The sequence below is a fragment of the Canis lupus genome, chromosome 11 (assembly GCF_011100685.1).
Source record: "Canis lupus familiaris isolate Mischka breed German Shepherd chromosome 11, alternate assembly UU_Cfam_GSD_1.0, whole genome shotgun sequence".
Lineage (NCBI taxonomy): Eukaryota > Metazoa > Chordata > Mammalia > Carnivora > Canidae > Canis > Canis lupus.
Genome location: NC_049232.1, coordinates 51,997,719 through 52,012,430, shown reverse-complemented (window position 1 = coordinate 52,012,430; position 14,712 = coordinate 51,997,719). Strand labels below are relative to the sequence as shown.

General features: G+C 42.3%; 1 protein-coding gene across 5 annotated transcripts in view; it reads right to left on the bottom strand.

Annotated features, from left to right (window-relative positions):
- Positions 1-7,911, bottom strand: part of UNC13B (unc-13 homolog B) — a 231,910-nt gene extending 223,999 nt beyond the window's left edge. For 3 of the 5 annotated variants that reach the window (XM_038552721.1, XM_038552722.1, XM_038552723.1), the window contains exon 1: positions 7,556-7,911. In XM_038552721.1, coding sequence (XP_038408649.1) covers positions 7,556-7,577 — 22 coding nt within the window. In that variant the 5' untranslated portion in view covers positions 7,578-7,911. The remainder of the gene's footprint in view (positions 1-7,555) is intronic. The other 2 variants (XM_038552724.1, XM_038552725.1) reach the window with 1 other exon arrangement.
- Positions 7,912-14,712: the final 6,801 nt, after the last annotated feature.

Below are 14,712 nucleotides of genomic sequence, written 5' to 3'. Positions count from 1 at the left end.
CCCATACATAACCCAGTGCTTATCACAATAAATACAACTCCTTAATCTCATCACCTATTTTACCCATCCCCCACCACCTCCATGCTGGTAACCAACTGTTTTCTATAGTTGAGAGTCTGTTTCTTGGTTTGTCTTTTTTTTTCCCCCTTTGCTTGTATGATTTCTTAAATTCCACATTTGAGCAAAATCATATGTCTTACTCTTATTTTGTTTAGCATAATACTCTCTAGCTGCCTCCATATTGTTGCAAATGCCAAGATTTCATTCTTTTTTATGGCTGAATAATCTTGTGATTGTGTGTGTATGTGTGTGCTTGTGGGTATATACACTACACCTTTATCGATTCATCAATCGATGGACACCTGGGCTGTTTCCATAATTTGACTATTGTAGATAATGCTGCTATGAACATTGGGCACATGCATCAAGATGGAATACAAAAAAGTTTTTTTTTAATTTTTATTTATTTATGATAGTCACACAGAGAGAGAGAGAGAGAGAGAGAGAGGCAGAGACACAGGCAGAGGGAGAAGCAGGCTCCATGCACCGGGAGCCCGACGTTGGATTCGATCCCGGGACTCCAGGATCACGCCCTGGGCCAAAGGCGGGCGCCAAACCGCTGCGCCACCCAGGGGTCCCCAAAAAAGATTTTTTTTAAGATTTTATTTCTTTATTCATGAGAGAGACAGAGAGAGAGAGAGAGAGAGGCAGAGACATAGGCAGAGGGAGAAGCAGGCTCCACTCAGGGAGCCCGATGTGGGACTCCATCCTGGGTCTCCAGGATCAGGCCCTGGGCCGAAGCCGGCGCTAAACCACTGAGCCACCCGGGCTGCCCAGAATTTTTTTTTTTTTTTTTTTTTTTTAAGAAGAGTAGGGGCACCTGGGTGGCTCAGTCAGTTAAGCATCTGCCTTTGGCTCAAGTCATGATTACCAAGGTCCTGGGATCCAACCCACTTTGCTCCCTCCTCAGTGGGGAGTTTGCTCCTCCCTCTCCCTTTGCCCCTCCCCCCACTTGTGTTCTCTAATAAATAAACAAAAATTTTTTTTAAAAAAGGAGTCCATGGAAATCACAGGTCAAACTTACAAAACCTGAGGTCTTTGGTCTTCTTCATAGGCATAAAATATTACCTACTGGTAAGGATCTGCCTCTATAGGGGATGCTGATCTGAGAGATGCTGAGGCATTTGATTTGCTAATGGATCCAGCTGAGTGTAACTATGCCAGGAAAACAGCAATGAGCAAATCACACACAAATCACAATCTCCAGGCATAACAAAACTATCCACAAGGATGTTCATGGTAGTATTGTTTTAATAGCAAAATGAAAAAAAATATGATTGTCCATCAACATAAAACTGGTTAAATTATGTATGCTTGTAAAATGGAATTCTCTGCAGCTATTAGAAAGAATGATTTAGGGGCACCTGGATGGCTCAGGTCATAATCTCTAAGTCCTGGGATCAAGCTCCACATGGAGCTCCCTGCTCTCTGGAAGTCTGCTTCTCCCTCTCTCTCTCTCTGCCTTTCCCCCCTTAGTGCTCACATGTACACTGTCTCAAAAAATAAATTTAGATTCACAGAAGCTGACAGGAAAACATTAAATGTTTTAACAAGTTGAATATTATATACATCCAGTTGTAAAATGTGTGTATTCATTTGTAATGAAAATTTCTAGGATATGCAAGAAACAGCAATGAGTAGTTACCTCTTAGAGAACAGAAAATAAGGGAGAGGACCAATTTCTACTTTCACTTCACATCCTAAACTGTATGAATTTCCTATCATGCATATATATTACATTTACAATTTAAAAAAACAAAGAATGGTATGCCTGGGTGGCTCAGCAGCTGAGCATCTGCCTTTGGCTCAGGGCATGATCCCCCGGGTCCCAGGATCAAGTCCCACACTGGGTTCCCTGCATGGAGCCTGCTTCTCCCTCTGCCTCTCTCTGTGCATCTCTCATAAATAAAAATATACATAAAAATGTTAAAAAATAATAAAAACAAAGAACAAAAAAGTTAACCATGGTGTTAAGGGAGTGGTAGGACTATGGTGATTTTTATTTTCCTTTCTAAACTTTCCTTCATTTTGCCAGTTTTCTATAACAATATATTGAGTCACCTGACTGATTTGGTCAGAAAAACATGTCACTCTTGATCTCAGGGTCCTGAGTTTGGAGCCCCAAGTTGGGTGTAGAGATTACTATTAAAAATAATAGGGATCCCTGGGTGGCGCAGCGGTTTGGCGCCTGCCTTTGGCCCAGGGCGCAATCCTGGAGACCCGGAATCGAATCCCACGTCGGGCTGCGGGTGCATGGAGCCTGCTTCTCCCTCTGCCTATGTCTCTGCCTCTCTCTCTCTCTGTGTGACTATCATAAATAAATAAAAATTTAAAAAATAATAATAATAATAATAATAGGGGATCCCTGGGTGGCTCAGCGGTTTAGCGCCTGCCTTTGGCCCAGGGCACGATCCTGGAGTGCCAGGATCGAGTCCCACGTCAGGCTCCCTGCCTGGAGCCTGCTTCTCCCTCCTCCTGTGTCTCTGCCTCTCTCTATGTCTATCATAAATAAATAAATCTTTAAAATAAACAAATAAATAAACAAATGAATAAATAAACAAAAAAAGACAGTATATTAGCATATATTGCTTTTTATATCCCCAAGACTACTTTTCGGTTTTGATTTTTTTTTCGGTTTTGATTTTTTTTTTAATTTTTATTTATTTATGATAGTCACAGAGAGAGAGAGAGAGGCAGAGGCACAGGAGGAGGGAGAAGCAGGCTCCACACCAGGAGCCCGATGCGGGACTCGATCTCAGGTCTCCAGGATCGCGCCCTGGGCCAAAGGCAGGCGCTAAACCTCTGCACCACCCAGGGATCCCTCGGTTTTGATTATTTCATAAGTGTAGTCACTTCTGGTTCAAAGGGTATGGAGGGGGGGCGGGGGCAGCCCCGATGGCGCAGCGGTTTAGCGCCACCTTCAGCCCGGGGTGGGGTCCCAGAGACCCGGAATCGAGGCCCACGTTGGGCTCCCGGCGTGGAGCTTGCTTCTCTCTGCCTGCCTCTGCCTCTCTCTCTCTCTCTCTCTCTCTCTCTCTGTCTCATGCATAAATAAATAAAATCCTTTAAAAAACAAAGGGTATGGGGGTGAGGAGGATCCATACATAGCTCAAATTGTCAACACTGTGGCAATTAAGAAATACAGAAAGGGGTGACTGGGTGCCTCTCCCCCTGCTTCCCACCCCCGCCAACTCATGCCCTCTAATAAAGAAAATCTTAAAAAGAAAAAAAAAAAAAAATAGGGGAAAGACTCAATTCTCAAAATGCTTATAACTTGCTCGGAAAAACTAGTCAAAAATATCAAGACACGGGCAGCCCGGTGGCTCAGCGATTTAGCTCGGCCTTCAGCCCAGGGCCTGATCCTAGAGACCCGGGATCGAGTCCCACGTCGGGCTCCCTGCCCGGAGCCTTTTCTCCCTCTCCCTGTGTCTCTGCCTCTCTCTCTATGTGTGTCTCTATGAGTAAATAAATAAAATCTTAAAAAAAAAAAAATACCAAGACACTAAAAGTTAAAGAAAATCCCTGATTTAGTTTAGTGGAGTTGCTATGTGGTATTGGCCCCTATGAAAGTAAAAAGATATCAGTATTATGAGGAAAGTTGTGCCAAATTTTTAAAGAAAGACTAAGTGAATTCTATGAAAGGGTGGTTTCTTAAAATTCATCAAGTCTAACCTCCCACTCAATGCTGACATCTCTTTTAGAACATCCTTACCACTCATTCAGTTTCTGCTTAAAATGTCCTAAAACAGGACACCTGGGTGGCTCAGCAGTTGAACTTCTGCCTTCCGCCCAGGGCATGATCCTGGAGTTCCAGGATGGAGTCCCACCTCAGGCTCCCTACATGGAGGCTGCTTCTCTCTCTGCCTCTCTCTCTCTGCCTCTCTCTCTCTCTATCACTCTGTCTCTCATGGAAAAAAATAAAAAACAAAATCTTAAAAAAAAAGTCCTAAAAAAAAAAAGAAAGAAACCCTAAGTAGTCCATTTCATTTGTTAAGAACAACTAATTTAATGTTCTTCCTTACAATAAACTACAATATAGTTTCTTATAATTTTCATTCAATAGTCAACTTGTCCCATTCATTAGGAATGAAGTTTTGTGTTTAAGTAATCTCAACACTCAACGTGGGACTCAAACTCACAACCCCAAGATCAAGAGTAACTGACCAACTGAGCCAGCCAGGAACTCCTAAAATGTTTTTTTTTTAAATAATAATAATAATAATAATAATAATAATAATATTTTCATCTATTACAATCCTACACCTCTTTTTTTTTTTTTTTAAGATTTTATTTATTTATTCATGAGAGACACAGAGAGAAGGCAGAGACATAGGCAGAGGGAGAAGCAGGCTCCATGCAGAAAGCCAGATGTGGGACTTGATCCCACAATACTCCATCCTGGAACTCCAAGATCACACCCTGAGCCAAAGGCAGATGCTCAACCGCTGAGCCAGAGGCATCCTCATTCTCCCCCTCTGAGAAGAGGCATCCCAATTCTCCCCCTCTTAAATCACCTCATAACTAAACCTCTGGGGACACCTGGGTGGCTCAGCAGTTGAGCGTCTGCCTTGAACTCAGGCCATAATCCTGGAATTCCAGAATCGAGTCCCGCATCCGGCTCCAGAGCCTGCTTCTCTTCCCCCTCTACCCATGTCTCTGCCTTCTCTCTGTCTCTCTCATTAATAAAAAAATAAAATCTTTAAAAAAAAAAAAAAAAACTAAACCTCTAAATTACTCAAATGTTTTCTACATTTCTAATGATTATCCTCTAAAGAAATTCTACTTTCTCACTGTGCCTCTTAAAACCAAATACCCCAAAAGAACACAAAATTCCAGATCTGATCTAACCACTGTCATCATCTTTTTTGTCTGGGTCACCACAAACAGTACAAGACAAGTTGCCAGGCAGTACACAATTCATTGCCAAATTTTAGTGGTACTATTCAAACCATAAGTAATTTATATTTAAAGGAGTTTAGAGTTTAAGACTGTGTAGGGGAAAAAGATCACTGAGGACAGAACTTAGGAACTTTTCAACCAAAAAAAAGTAGACTGTATGCTAGGAAAAGAATATATTTAAAAAAAAAAAAAAAAAAAGAATATATTTTTGACAAGCATAAAATTCAAAAAAGAATATTTCAGGGAGTACCAATGCAGAATACTGGTACAGAGGCAGTAACGAGCAGAGTTAGTGCTAGAGCTAAATATCTGTATAAAGATAGGCAAGAATATAGGGCCAAAAATGAGGGCTAGAATCAGACTATTGAAAGCACTTAACCTGTAGGCAATAAGGCATGATTAAAGGGTTAAATCAAGAAACTGACTTCTTGAGATGTTTGGGGATAATTAAATACCAGTTTGCCAGTTTCTACATCAGTTTCTACTACTGTTTGAACTCTGACTACAGGGAAAAAGTTTCTAATTCAATTCTACTCCAAGATGAACTGAAACTGAGTTATATAGTATTCTTACACAAGCTTCTCTCATAACATGAACATTCCTAACTCCAAAATATAATGCAGGAATATCATTTTAGAAAGACTTATTTTGATCCATTTCTGTTAAGTTTTCCCAAAATGGATACTTTGCCATTTTATATGAATACTTCTCTGCAAGGTACCTGCTAGTTTCAGTAATTAATCATCTTCAGAATCTCCACTCAAGGGCAGGCAGCCAGGGTGGCTCAGCGGTGTAGCGCTGCCTTCAGCCCAGGGAGTGATCCTGGAGTCCCAGGATCGAGTCCCACGTCAGGCTCCCTGCATGGAGCCTGCTTCTCCCTCTACCTGTGTCTCTGCATCTCTTTCTCTCTCTCGTGAATGAATAAAATCTTTAAAAAAAAAAAAAAAAAAAAGAATCTCCACTCAAAAGACAATGACCTACTGGTCTCCAATCCCCCAGGTTCAAAAGAGAGATTCAACTAATATAACATAAAAAGTGAAAGAGGTTAGCTAAATAACAGAATTTGTAGACAATGAAAGTTGCCCAATATTAGAACAAGTGAAAACAGCAGCAGCTCCTTCTCTGAAATTATTTAAATGCAATTAATAGGAATTTCTGGCTTAATAGTGTTCCTGTCTAATAAAGAGTCTTCCATGAGGACTAGCACCATAATACAGTATAGCAGTAGAGATTTAAACTATCCAAGGGACATTGCAAAACCCAACCTCTCCCAAATCCTGCTACTCAACAGCAGGGATCTAAAGGAATAAATAGATTCCCAGCTGCTAAGAGAAAATGTCTTACTAAAAGCAAAGCAAAATTCTCATTAATGAAAAATCAACCATGAAGAAAAAAAATTGTCTCGTAATCCCTAGAAATAGCCAAATCCATTTTGGGTTAATGGAGATTTAACAAAACAGTGGAGGACAACAGTGCAAAACAGTTACCTTTGCCAGCAGCTGGGGGAAACACCCATCAGAGAGATCACAAATAACAATGCTGCTAATCCACAGAGCCAAAAGAAACATGAACTCTATCCAGTAAAGGGTACCAGGAAAAGGCTAAGGAAAGATAAATTCTCTCCCTCACCATCAAGCCACCTTATCCCATCTTGTTGAACACTGATATGATAGGCTGTAACTTGAATTTTCCAAGATCAAGTTCAATGGGTAATCCAGACCCTGCTTTTTCTGATCAGATAATCTCTAAAATCACAGTCCTCACATGCATTTATTCAAAGCCAGTACTGAGCTTCTCTGTCAGGCACCAAGAATACAAAAACTAGTAAGAAACAGTCTCTACCCTCACAGAGCTTAATGCATACACCTTGCCTCATCTTAAACCCCAAAGCTCTTCCCTTAAAATATCTTCTTAGGTGGGTCAACTGTCCTCAGTGAAAAAGCAATAAAGGCCTTTTACCTACTGTAATAGAAGCTAAAAAATAAATACACGTATAGGTTATACGACTTATGTTCTCCAAAAGGAGAGAAGACAACACACTTTTCCAAGTCGAATATTAGAATAATCTTAGCCTAGACTACAGAGAAGCCGGGAACCAGACAAGCAACAGAGGGTGCAAGCGAAGAAATACACTGGAAGAAGGGATGTGACAGCTGTACCACGTCGCGTTCAAATATCGATAAAAAGAACCTTCTACTAATCCGCCTGCAGTTTCACGGTGCAAGGAAAAGGAAGAAAAGAAAGGGAGACTGCCCGCTGTTGACACCCAACTATTCGCGGTCTCCTGGCTAGTGTACTCTCACTAGAGAAGAGCCCCGGTCACTGGTTAATAGGATCTGGGCCTGCCGGCCAACAACTCTGTCACATGGCCACCGAAATGGAGAGAGGTTAACAGTCCCTCACAGGAGAGTGAGGGAAAACAAGGCAGAGTGAAAAAGAACCTCCTTAAACGTTTATAAATGAGTTAACACAATCGCCCACCGAGGCGCAGAGGAGAAGTGAAGTTTGGAAAAGGTGGTAACCCGACGCCCACTGGATGCGTGTGGGGACCCCTCGGCGACCCCTGCCCCCCCCCGCCCCACGTCCACACACTCACCGCGTACACAGAGCAGCGACATGGCCGAGGCACTCGCGAGCCTCCGTCGCACCCCGCCGCGCCGCCGCACCCGGCGGCTCCCTCTTTCCTCTCAGCAGGTGCCGCGGCTGCTCCCGCTCTCGGCCGCACAGGTCTGAAGGCTCCTCATGGTCCCCGTGGCAGGCAGCGTCCCGCCGCTCCCTCGGACCCGCTTCAATCCTCACCGTCTGACCGTGCTCCCAATAGCGGCGAGTACGGGCGGACAGGCAGAAGACTGGGCGCGGCACAGCGGCGCCATCGCTGGGAGGCAGGAGCTACCGGGACTACCCCCCTCCTCTCGCTGCACGGGGATCCCGGCGAGCGCCTGGAAGGAGCCAACCCGTGGCGCCCCGCCTTCTAGCCAATCAACTCACGCCCAGTCCGCCGACCCCGCCTCCTAAAGCACGTAAGAGGCGGGGTTTCCTTCCCCTTTCCTTACGTGCAAGAATGAAGGCAGCTCCGCCCACTAATAGGTCTTGGAACGGCGAGGGCGGACTTGCCCTCACCAGTGTGAGGAGGTAACTAAAGTCTTCTGCTCCTCCCACCCAAGAAGATTCTTTTCATTGAAGAATTTCCGTCGGACTTCCTTAGTCTATCCCTTACAGCTAACCGAGATCCTACCTGTAATAATTTAACAAGATTGTACCACAAGGCAAGCATGTTTTACTCAGCAATTACAGCACAACAAAGGAAAATAACTGAGTGAGCATGAAGTAAAGTGTTTGGAGACTATAGTTCTCATCTAGACCCTTTTTTCTTAAGATATTGTTTATTTATGAGAAACAGAGAGAGAGAGGCAGAGACACAGGCAGAGGGAGAAGCAGGATCCATGCAGGGAGCCCGACGTGGGACTTGATCCTGAGACTCCAGGATCACGCCCTGGGCTGAAAGCGGCGCTAAACCGCTGAGCCACCTGAGCTGCCCCTAGGCCTTTTTTTTCCTTGCATGCCATTGTATCTCCAATTACTATAATAGTACTTGGTATGTAAAAATCAGTCCGTTCCTATTTACTGAATGAAGGAGAGAGGGAACACAGGTCTTTTAAGCTAGGACTTCTGGTAAGATGACAAATGCACATGCGAGGAACTAAAAAAGACCAGAGCAGAAACCCGGAAGATACATAGTGTATTGTACAGATGCAACATCTCTTCCAAGACACAATTCTACTTTAATTGGCTTGGGGTAAAGCTCAGGAATCTGTTTTGAAAGCTCCCCAGGTGATTCTAATGTGATGCCAGGGCTGAGCACCATTGGAGGAGATGCTTTCGAAGGCCTCATTAGCCCACCTCAGGTTTCAGCATTTGCAAACTCTTGGCCTCATGGGATTCTACCTGCCAGACTGGGAGGGTCAGTCAATCTAACAGGGCCTTTGCTCTCCAAAAGCAAACCTAGCTATCATATGATTTCTTTCACTGGAATAGTTGCAATGAGAGAGTGACACTCCAAATGCAATAGCAAGCAATAGCAAATGCAATGAAAAAGAAAACTTGATCATTCCAGGTTCATCCAAATTTGGAGCAATACCCTGAGGAAGATTTTGACTAGGACAATTCAGCCAGCTTAGTCAATAGAGATGTTGACCTTAAAAAATGAGCGTTCTCTGGGCTGCTGGAGGTTGTGCTGCCTAGCTGTCCTTTATAAAATTGAGAAAAGCATGAACTTTGAAGCAAATCAGATCCATCTTGTGTATTATCAATTATGTAATAAATTACTCCAAAATTTTGTGGCTTTTTAAAAAAAGATTTATTTATTCATGAGAGACAGAGAGGCAAAGACACAGGCAGAGGGAGAAGGAGGTTCCCTGTGGGGAGCCTGATAAAATTCTGTGGCTTAAAACATTTATTATCTCACTGTTTCTGTGGGTCAGGAATCTGAGTATGGCTTGATTGTATCCTCTGGCTCAGGGTTTTTTTTGTTTGTTTGTTTGTTTTTAAGATTTTATTTATTTATTCATGAGAGACACGGAGAGAGAGGCAGAGACATAGGCAGAGGGAAAAGCAGGCTCCCTGTGAGGAGCCTGATGGGGCACTGGATCCCAGGACCCCAGAATCATGGCTTGAGCCAAAGACAGATACTCAACCACTGAGCCACGCAGTTGTCCCAGGTTCAGGGTTTTATATAGACTGCTATCAAAGTGCCAGTTTGACTGTAGAAGGATTCACTTCCAAGTTCACTCATGTGATTGTTGGCAGGACTCAATTCCTCCTAGGCTTTTGGACTGAAAGCCTCAGTTCCTTATTAGCTATTGGCTTGTCTCAATTCCTTGTCATTGAGAATTGACATGCAACATGGCTGGTTGCTTCATCAAAGCATGCAAGCTGAGAAGGCAATAATGTCTATTAGCAAAATGGAAGTCACAATCTTTTTAACCTAATCACAGAAGTGACATCCCCTCATTTTTGTTGTATTCTATGCATCAGAAGCAAGTCACATTCAAGGGATGGGGATTACACAAGGACATGAATACCACCAGAGCTGCTTCATTGGGGCAGCCATCATTGGCCGGCCATCCTAGAAATCTGCCTGCCATATCTGGATTTGAGTTCTAGCTCTGATACTTTGACCTTGGGCAAGCTACATGGCCTCAGTTTCCCAAAGAATAATAATAGAAACTACTTCATAAGATGATTTTGAGGTTTAAATGAGGAACTGCCTTTAAATTATCTAGAACATAGAAAAATGCCCAATACATGTTTGTTGTTACTTAGGTTGTGGATATGAAGGGAGGAATGTGGCCTGGGAGATACAGGGAAGGTAAGCAGAGCAAGAGTCACTGTCTAAAGGCTGTGATGGGGATCCCTGGGTGGTGCAGCGGTTTAGCGCCTGCCTTTCGCCCAGGGCGCGATCCTGGAGACCCAAGATCGAATCCCACGTCAGGCTCCCGGTGCATGGAGCCTGCTTCTCCCTCTGCCTATGTCTCTGCCTCTCTCTCTCTTTCTCTCTCTGTGACTATCATAAATAAGTAAAAATTAAAATAAAATAAAAATAAAAAAAAATAAAGGCTGTGATGTAGGGGCGCCATCTGCCAGTTAAGCATCTGCCTTCAGCTCAGGTCATGATCCCAGGGTCCTGGGATTGAGCTCCAGGTCAGGCTCTCTGCTCAGTAGGGAGCCTGCTTCTCCCTCTGCCTGCTTGTACATAGACCTGCTCTCTCTCCCTGTCAAATAAACAAATAAAATCATTTTTTAAAAAATAAACAAAAATAAAAGTTGTGATATAAGCTCTGAAGCATCCCAGTTTCCTAGTCAAAAGTTCAGAGGAAAAAGGCAATGATGTCTCCTGCCCTCTAGGCACTTGACCAGCACAAGTTCTACTCATCAGCAAGATAAGTGTATCTTCAGAAGCAATTCAAACAGACATAGAAAACCAATCTTCCAGGATGCCTGGGTGGCTCAGTGGTTGAGCATCTGCCTTCAGCTCAGGGCATGATCCTGGAGTCTCGGGATTGAGTCCCACATCGGGCTCCCTGCATGGAGCCTGCTTCTCCCTCTGCCTGTGTCTTTGCCTCTCTATCGGTGTCTCTCATGAATAAATAAATAAAATATTTTAAAAAAATAAATCTTCCATGTCTCACAGTCTTCATTAGTTTTTCCAGTAGAGTACTTGAAAGTTCTTTAGTATTTGAATGGAATTCATACTTAAGATTTAGCTGTCAGGTAGCTGAGAGCTAGGACTCTGAAATCAGGAAATGAAAAGGAAGGTGGGAGGGATCAAGGAAAGAATGTAATGAAGAGAACCCAAGAATCTCAAGAGGTTAAGAACAAAATACCCAGGTTTGGCTCTATTGCTGCCTTTTTGGGAGCCCTTAGGCAGAAGAGAAGGAGACCAGATAAGAACCCTGATGCAGGAGAACTCTCTATCAACTTTATGACTATCTGTAAGCCATGATCCAAGGCCATTGAAAGTTTTCTCTTCCAGCAAGTTCCTTATCTCTTGGGAAATGTCTCCTAATGCCTCCAAAGAGAAATCTAATATAAATAACTAAATTAACAAATATTTACTAAATATCTTCTAGGTCAGTCTTAATGAGAGGATACAAAAGTAAACAAATTACTATCTGTAAATAGTTTACAAATGATAGGAAAGATCTGTGAAAGAAAGAGAAACTAAACGAGGACAGTGAATATGGAACTGAGGAGGAAGAAAAAGGACAATCTCTTTAATACTTTTCAATGTTAAGGAACTAATGTGATAGAACTTGGCACAAAATGACCAGTAATATAATAGAGAATAAAAATTTCCTTTCTTTAGCAAACCACTAGAGGGAGAGAGAGAGTTTTAAAGTCAGCTTTACTAAAAGGATGATGCTACAGTTTACTTTGGGGAGAAAGATGTTTCCTTTTGGACACATACATTAAGTTTGAGACTGTCAGGTATATTCTTGCATATAGAACCATTAGGCAGATAATGTGGACTTGAACCCTAAGAAGGCAGTCCAAGCTAGAGACAGAGGCTTCAATAAATTTATTGAGCATTGGGATCCCTGGGTGGTGCAGTGGTTTAGCGCCTGCCTTTGGCCCAGGGCGTGATCCTGGAGACCCGGGATCAAATCCCACGTCGGGCTCCCGGTGCATGGAGCCTGCTTCTCCCTCTGCCTATGTCTCTGCCTCTCTCTCTGTGTGTGTGACTATCATAAATAAGTAAAAAATTAAAAAAAAAATTTATTGAGCATCTACCAAATACTATACATGGTGCTACAAAGAAGAATAAGACAGTCCTTCAAAGAAAGCACAGTCTGGAGATAAACAGCCTGTGAAAAGTGCTAATGATCATGATTAAGAGGAAGAAGTGGGATGTTTGTATATAAACCTGGAGGTTTCAGATTGTTTATACTTAGTAAGTTTAGGGGCATGGTTAACTTAGCAAATACATAATCTTCATAAGGGAAGGGATGTGTGTTTCTCATTATTGGAAAAAAGTATCCAAGACTTGCAAACAAACAAATTACTGGGTGTTCTTGCAGTTTTAGTACTGAGCAGAGACCAGCAAACTTCTATAAAGGACCATTCAGTAAATACTCAGGTTTTAGGCCAAAAAAAGCAAAATTGAGGCTATTGTATAGGTATTCGTAAACAAGAGAGAAAACAAATTTCCACAAAATTTTAATTAGTACTATTCAAAATAAACCAATAATTATTAAATACAAGTTTTGGTACAATAGGTTTACTAATGAGAGGGATAAAATTCCTTTGGGGAGTATGCATTTTGCTTAGTTGGGTTCCAGCATTATCAGAATCAATTGCAAATGTTCAACTAGATTAATGTTGATCTGTAATGAGATTTTATGTATCTCATCTGTCTTTTCACACAGATAACTACTGTCAAATACTGCTGTCAGTCCACAAGCATGTGATTCAACTGAGCATATTCATTGCTTGGAAAGCATTTGTAGAATTCTGTTAGCTTCTCCTCTGGATATTTGCTCAATTTTTTAAATTAAGTTTTTATTTATTTTTAAAGTAATCACGGGTGCCTAGGTGGCTCAGTCAGTTAAGCATCTGCCTTCGGCTCAGGTCATGGCCCAGGAATCCTGGGACTAGGGCCTGCGTTAGGATCCCTGCTTAGCAGGTAGCCTGCTTCTCCCTCTCCCTCTCTGTCTGCTTGTGCCCACTCTGCACGTGCACTCTTTCTCTATCAAATACATAAGTAAAAAATCTTTAAAAACATAAAATAAGGGGATCCCTGGGTAGCTCAGTGGTTCACCGCCTGCCTTCGGCCTGGGGCGTGATCCTGGAGTCCCAGGACCGAGTCCCACATCAGGCTCCCTACATGGAGCCTGCTTCTCCCTCTGCCTGTGTCTCTGCCTCTCTCTGTGTGTCTCTCATGAATAAATAAATAAAGTCTTTAAAAATAATAATAATAATAAAATAAAATAAGGGCACCTGGGTAGCTCAGTCTGTTGGACATCTGCCTTCGGTTCAGGTCATGATCCCAGGGTCCAGGGATTGAGCCCCCTCTCAGGTTCTCTACTCAGCGGAGAGCCTGCTTCTCCTTCTCCCTCTGCTATTCCCTCTGCTCATGCTCTCTGGCACACTTTCTCTCTCTTAAATAAAGTCTTTTAAAAATTAAAATAAATAAAATAATCTCTATGCCCAACATGGGGCTCAAACTCACAACTCTGAGATCAGGAGTCATGGTATACCAGCCAGGCCCCCCCTGCCCAGTTTTTGCTCAAAAACTCATAATAAAACATTACCAATGCTAAGCCATCAAATTGCTGTGTGGTGGGGCAAATCAAGATATTCAGCTTCTATTTCTGACAAAACAAAAAAAACAAAACAAAATAAAACCCAAAGAACTGATGATGGTTGTGTTTACGAGATTGAATGAAGTCAACTATTGACACTAGGACTTTATTTTTTTAAAAAAAAGCTTTTATTTATTTATTCATGAGAGACAGAGAGAGGCAGAGACATAGGCAGAGGGAGAAGCAGGCTCCCAAACATATGACTGAGAGAGAGGGGCAGAGGGATAGAGTCTTCAAGCAGACTCCCCACTGAGCATGGAGCCTGATGTGGCTGGATCTCACCACTCATGAGATCATCACCTGTCATGATGAGTTGAGTCAACCAACTGAGTTAACTAGGCACCCCGTGAATAACGATACACTTTAAATATATTACATTTTCATAAGACTTGTAAATTTGTTGAACTAAGCCCTTTTTCTGCTCCACATATATTTTTGCCACCATCAGTTGTGAAACAATTTAGCAGATTTCAGGTTGTGCTGAATTAATGTTTTCTCAACTTCCTTAAAAACATTTTTACCTGTAATTGTTTCATGCAGATTATTCAGAGAGGCTAATTCTTCAGTTGCTTCAAATTCAGCATTAACTTGTCAAATAACAACCAAACACTATTGGCAACTATGGACTATCAAGAGCCAAGGAAAACCACTTGAAATCATTTGCTTTGGTTTTTTTGTTTTGTTTTGTTTTGAGTAATCTCTACACCCACTGTGGGGCTTGAACTCACAACCCTAAGATCAAGAGTTGTGTGCTCTTCTGACTGACCCAGCCAGATGCCCGTAAAAATAAAATTGTTAAGAAAAAAAGACATTCTCAAATTTTAAATTCTTAAATCTACCAAAAGTAGATTACAACGCATGATCACATAAAATGAACTTCACTTCAAAGCAT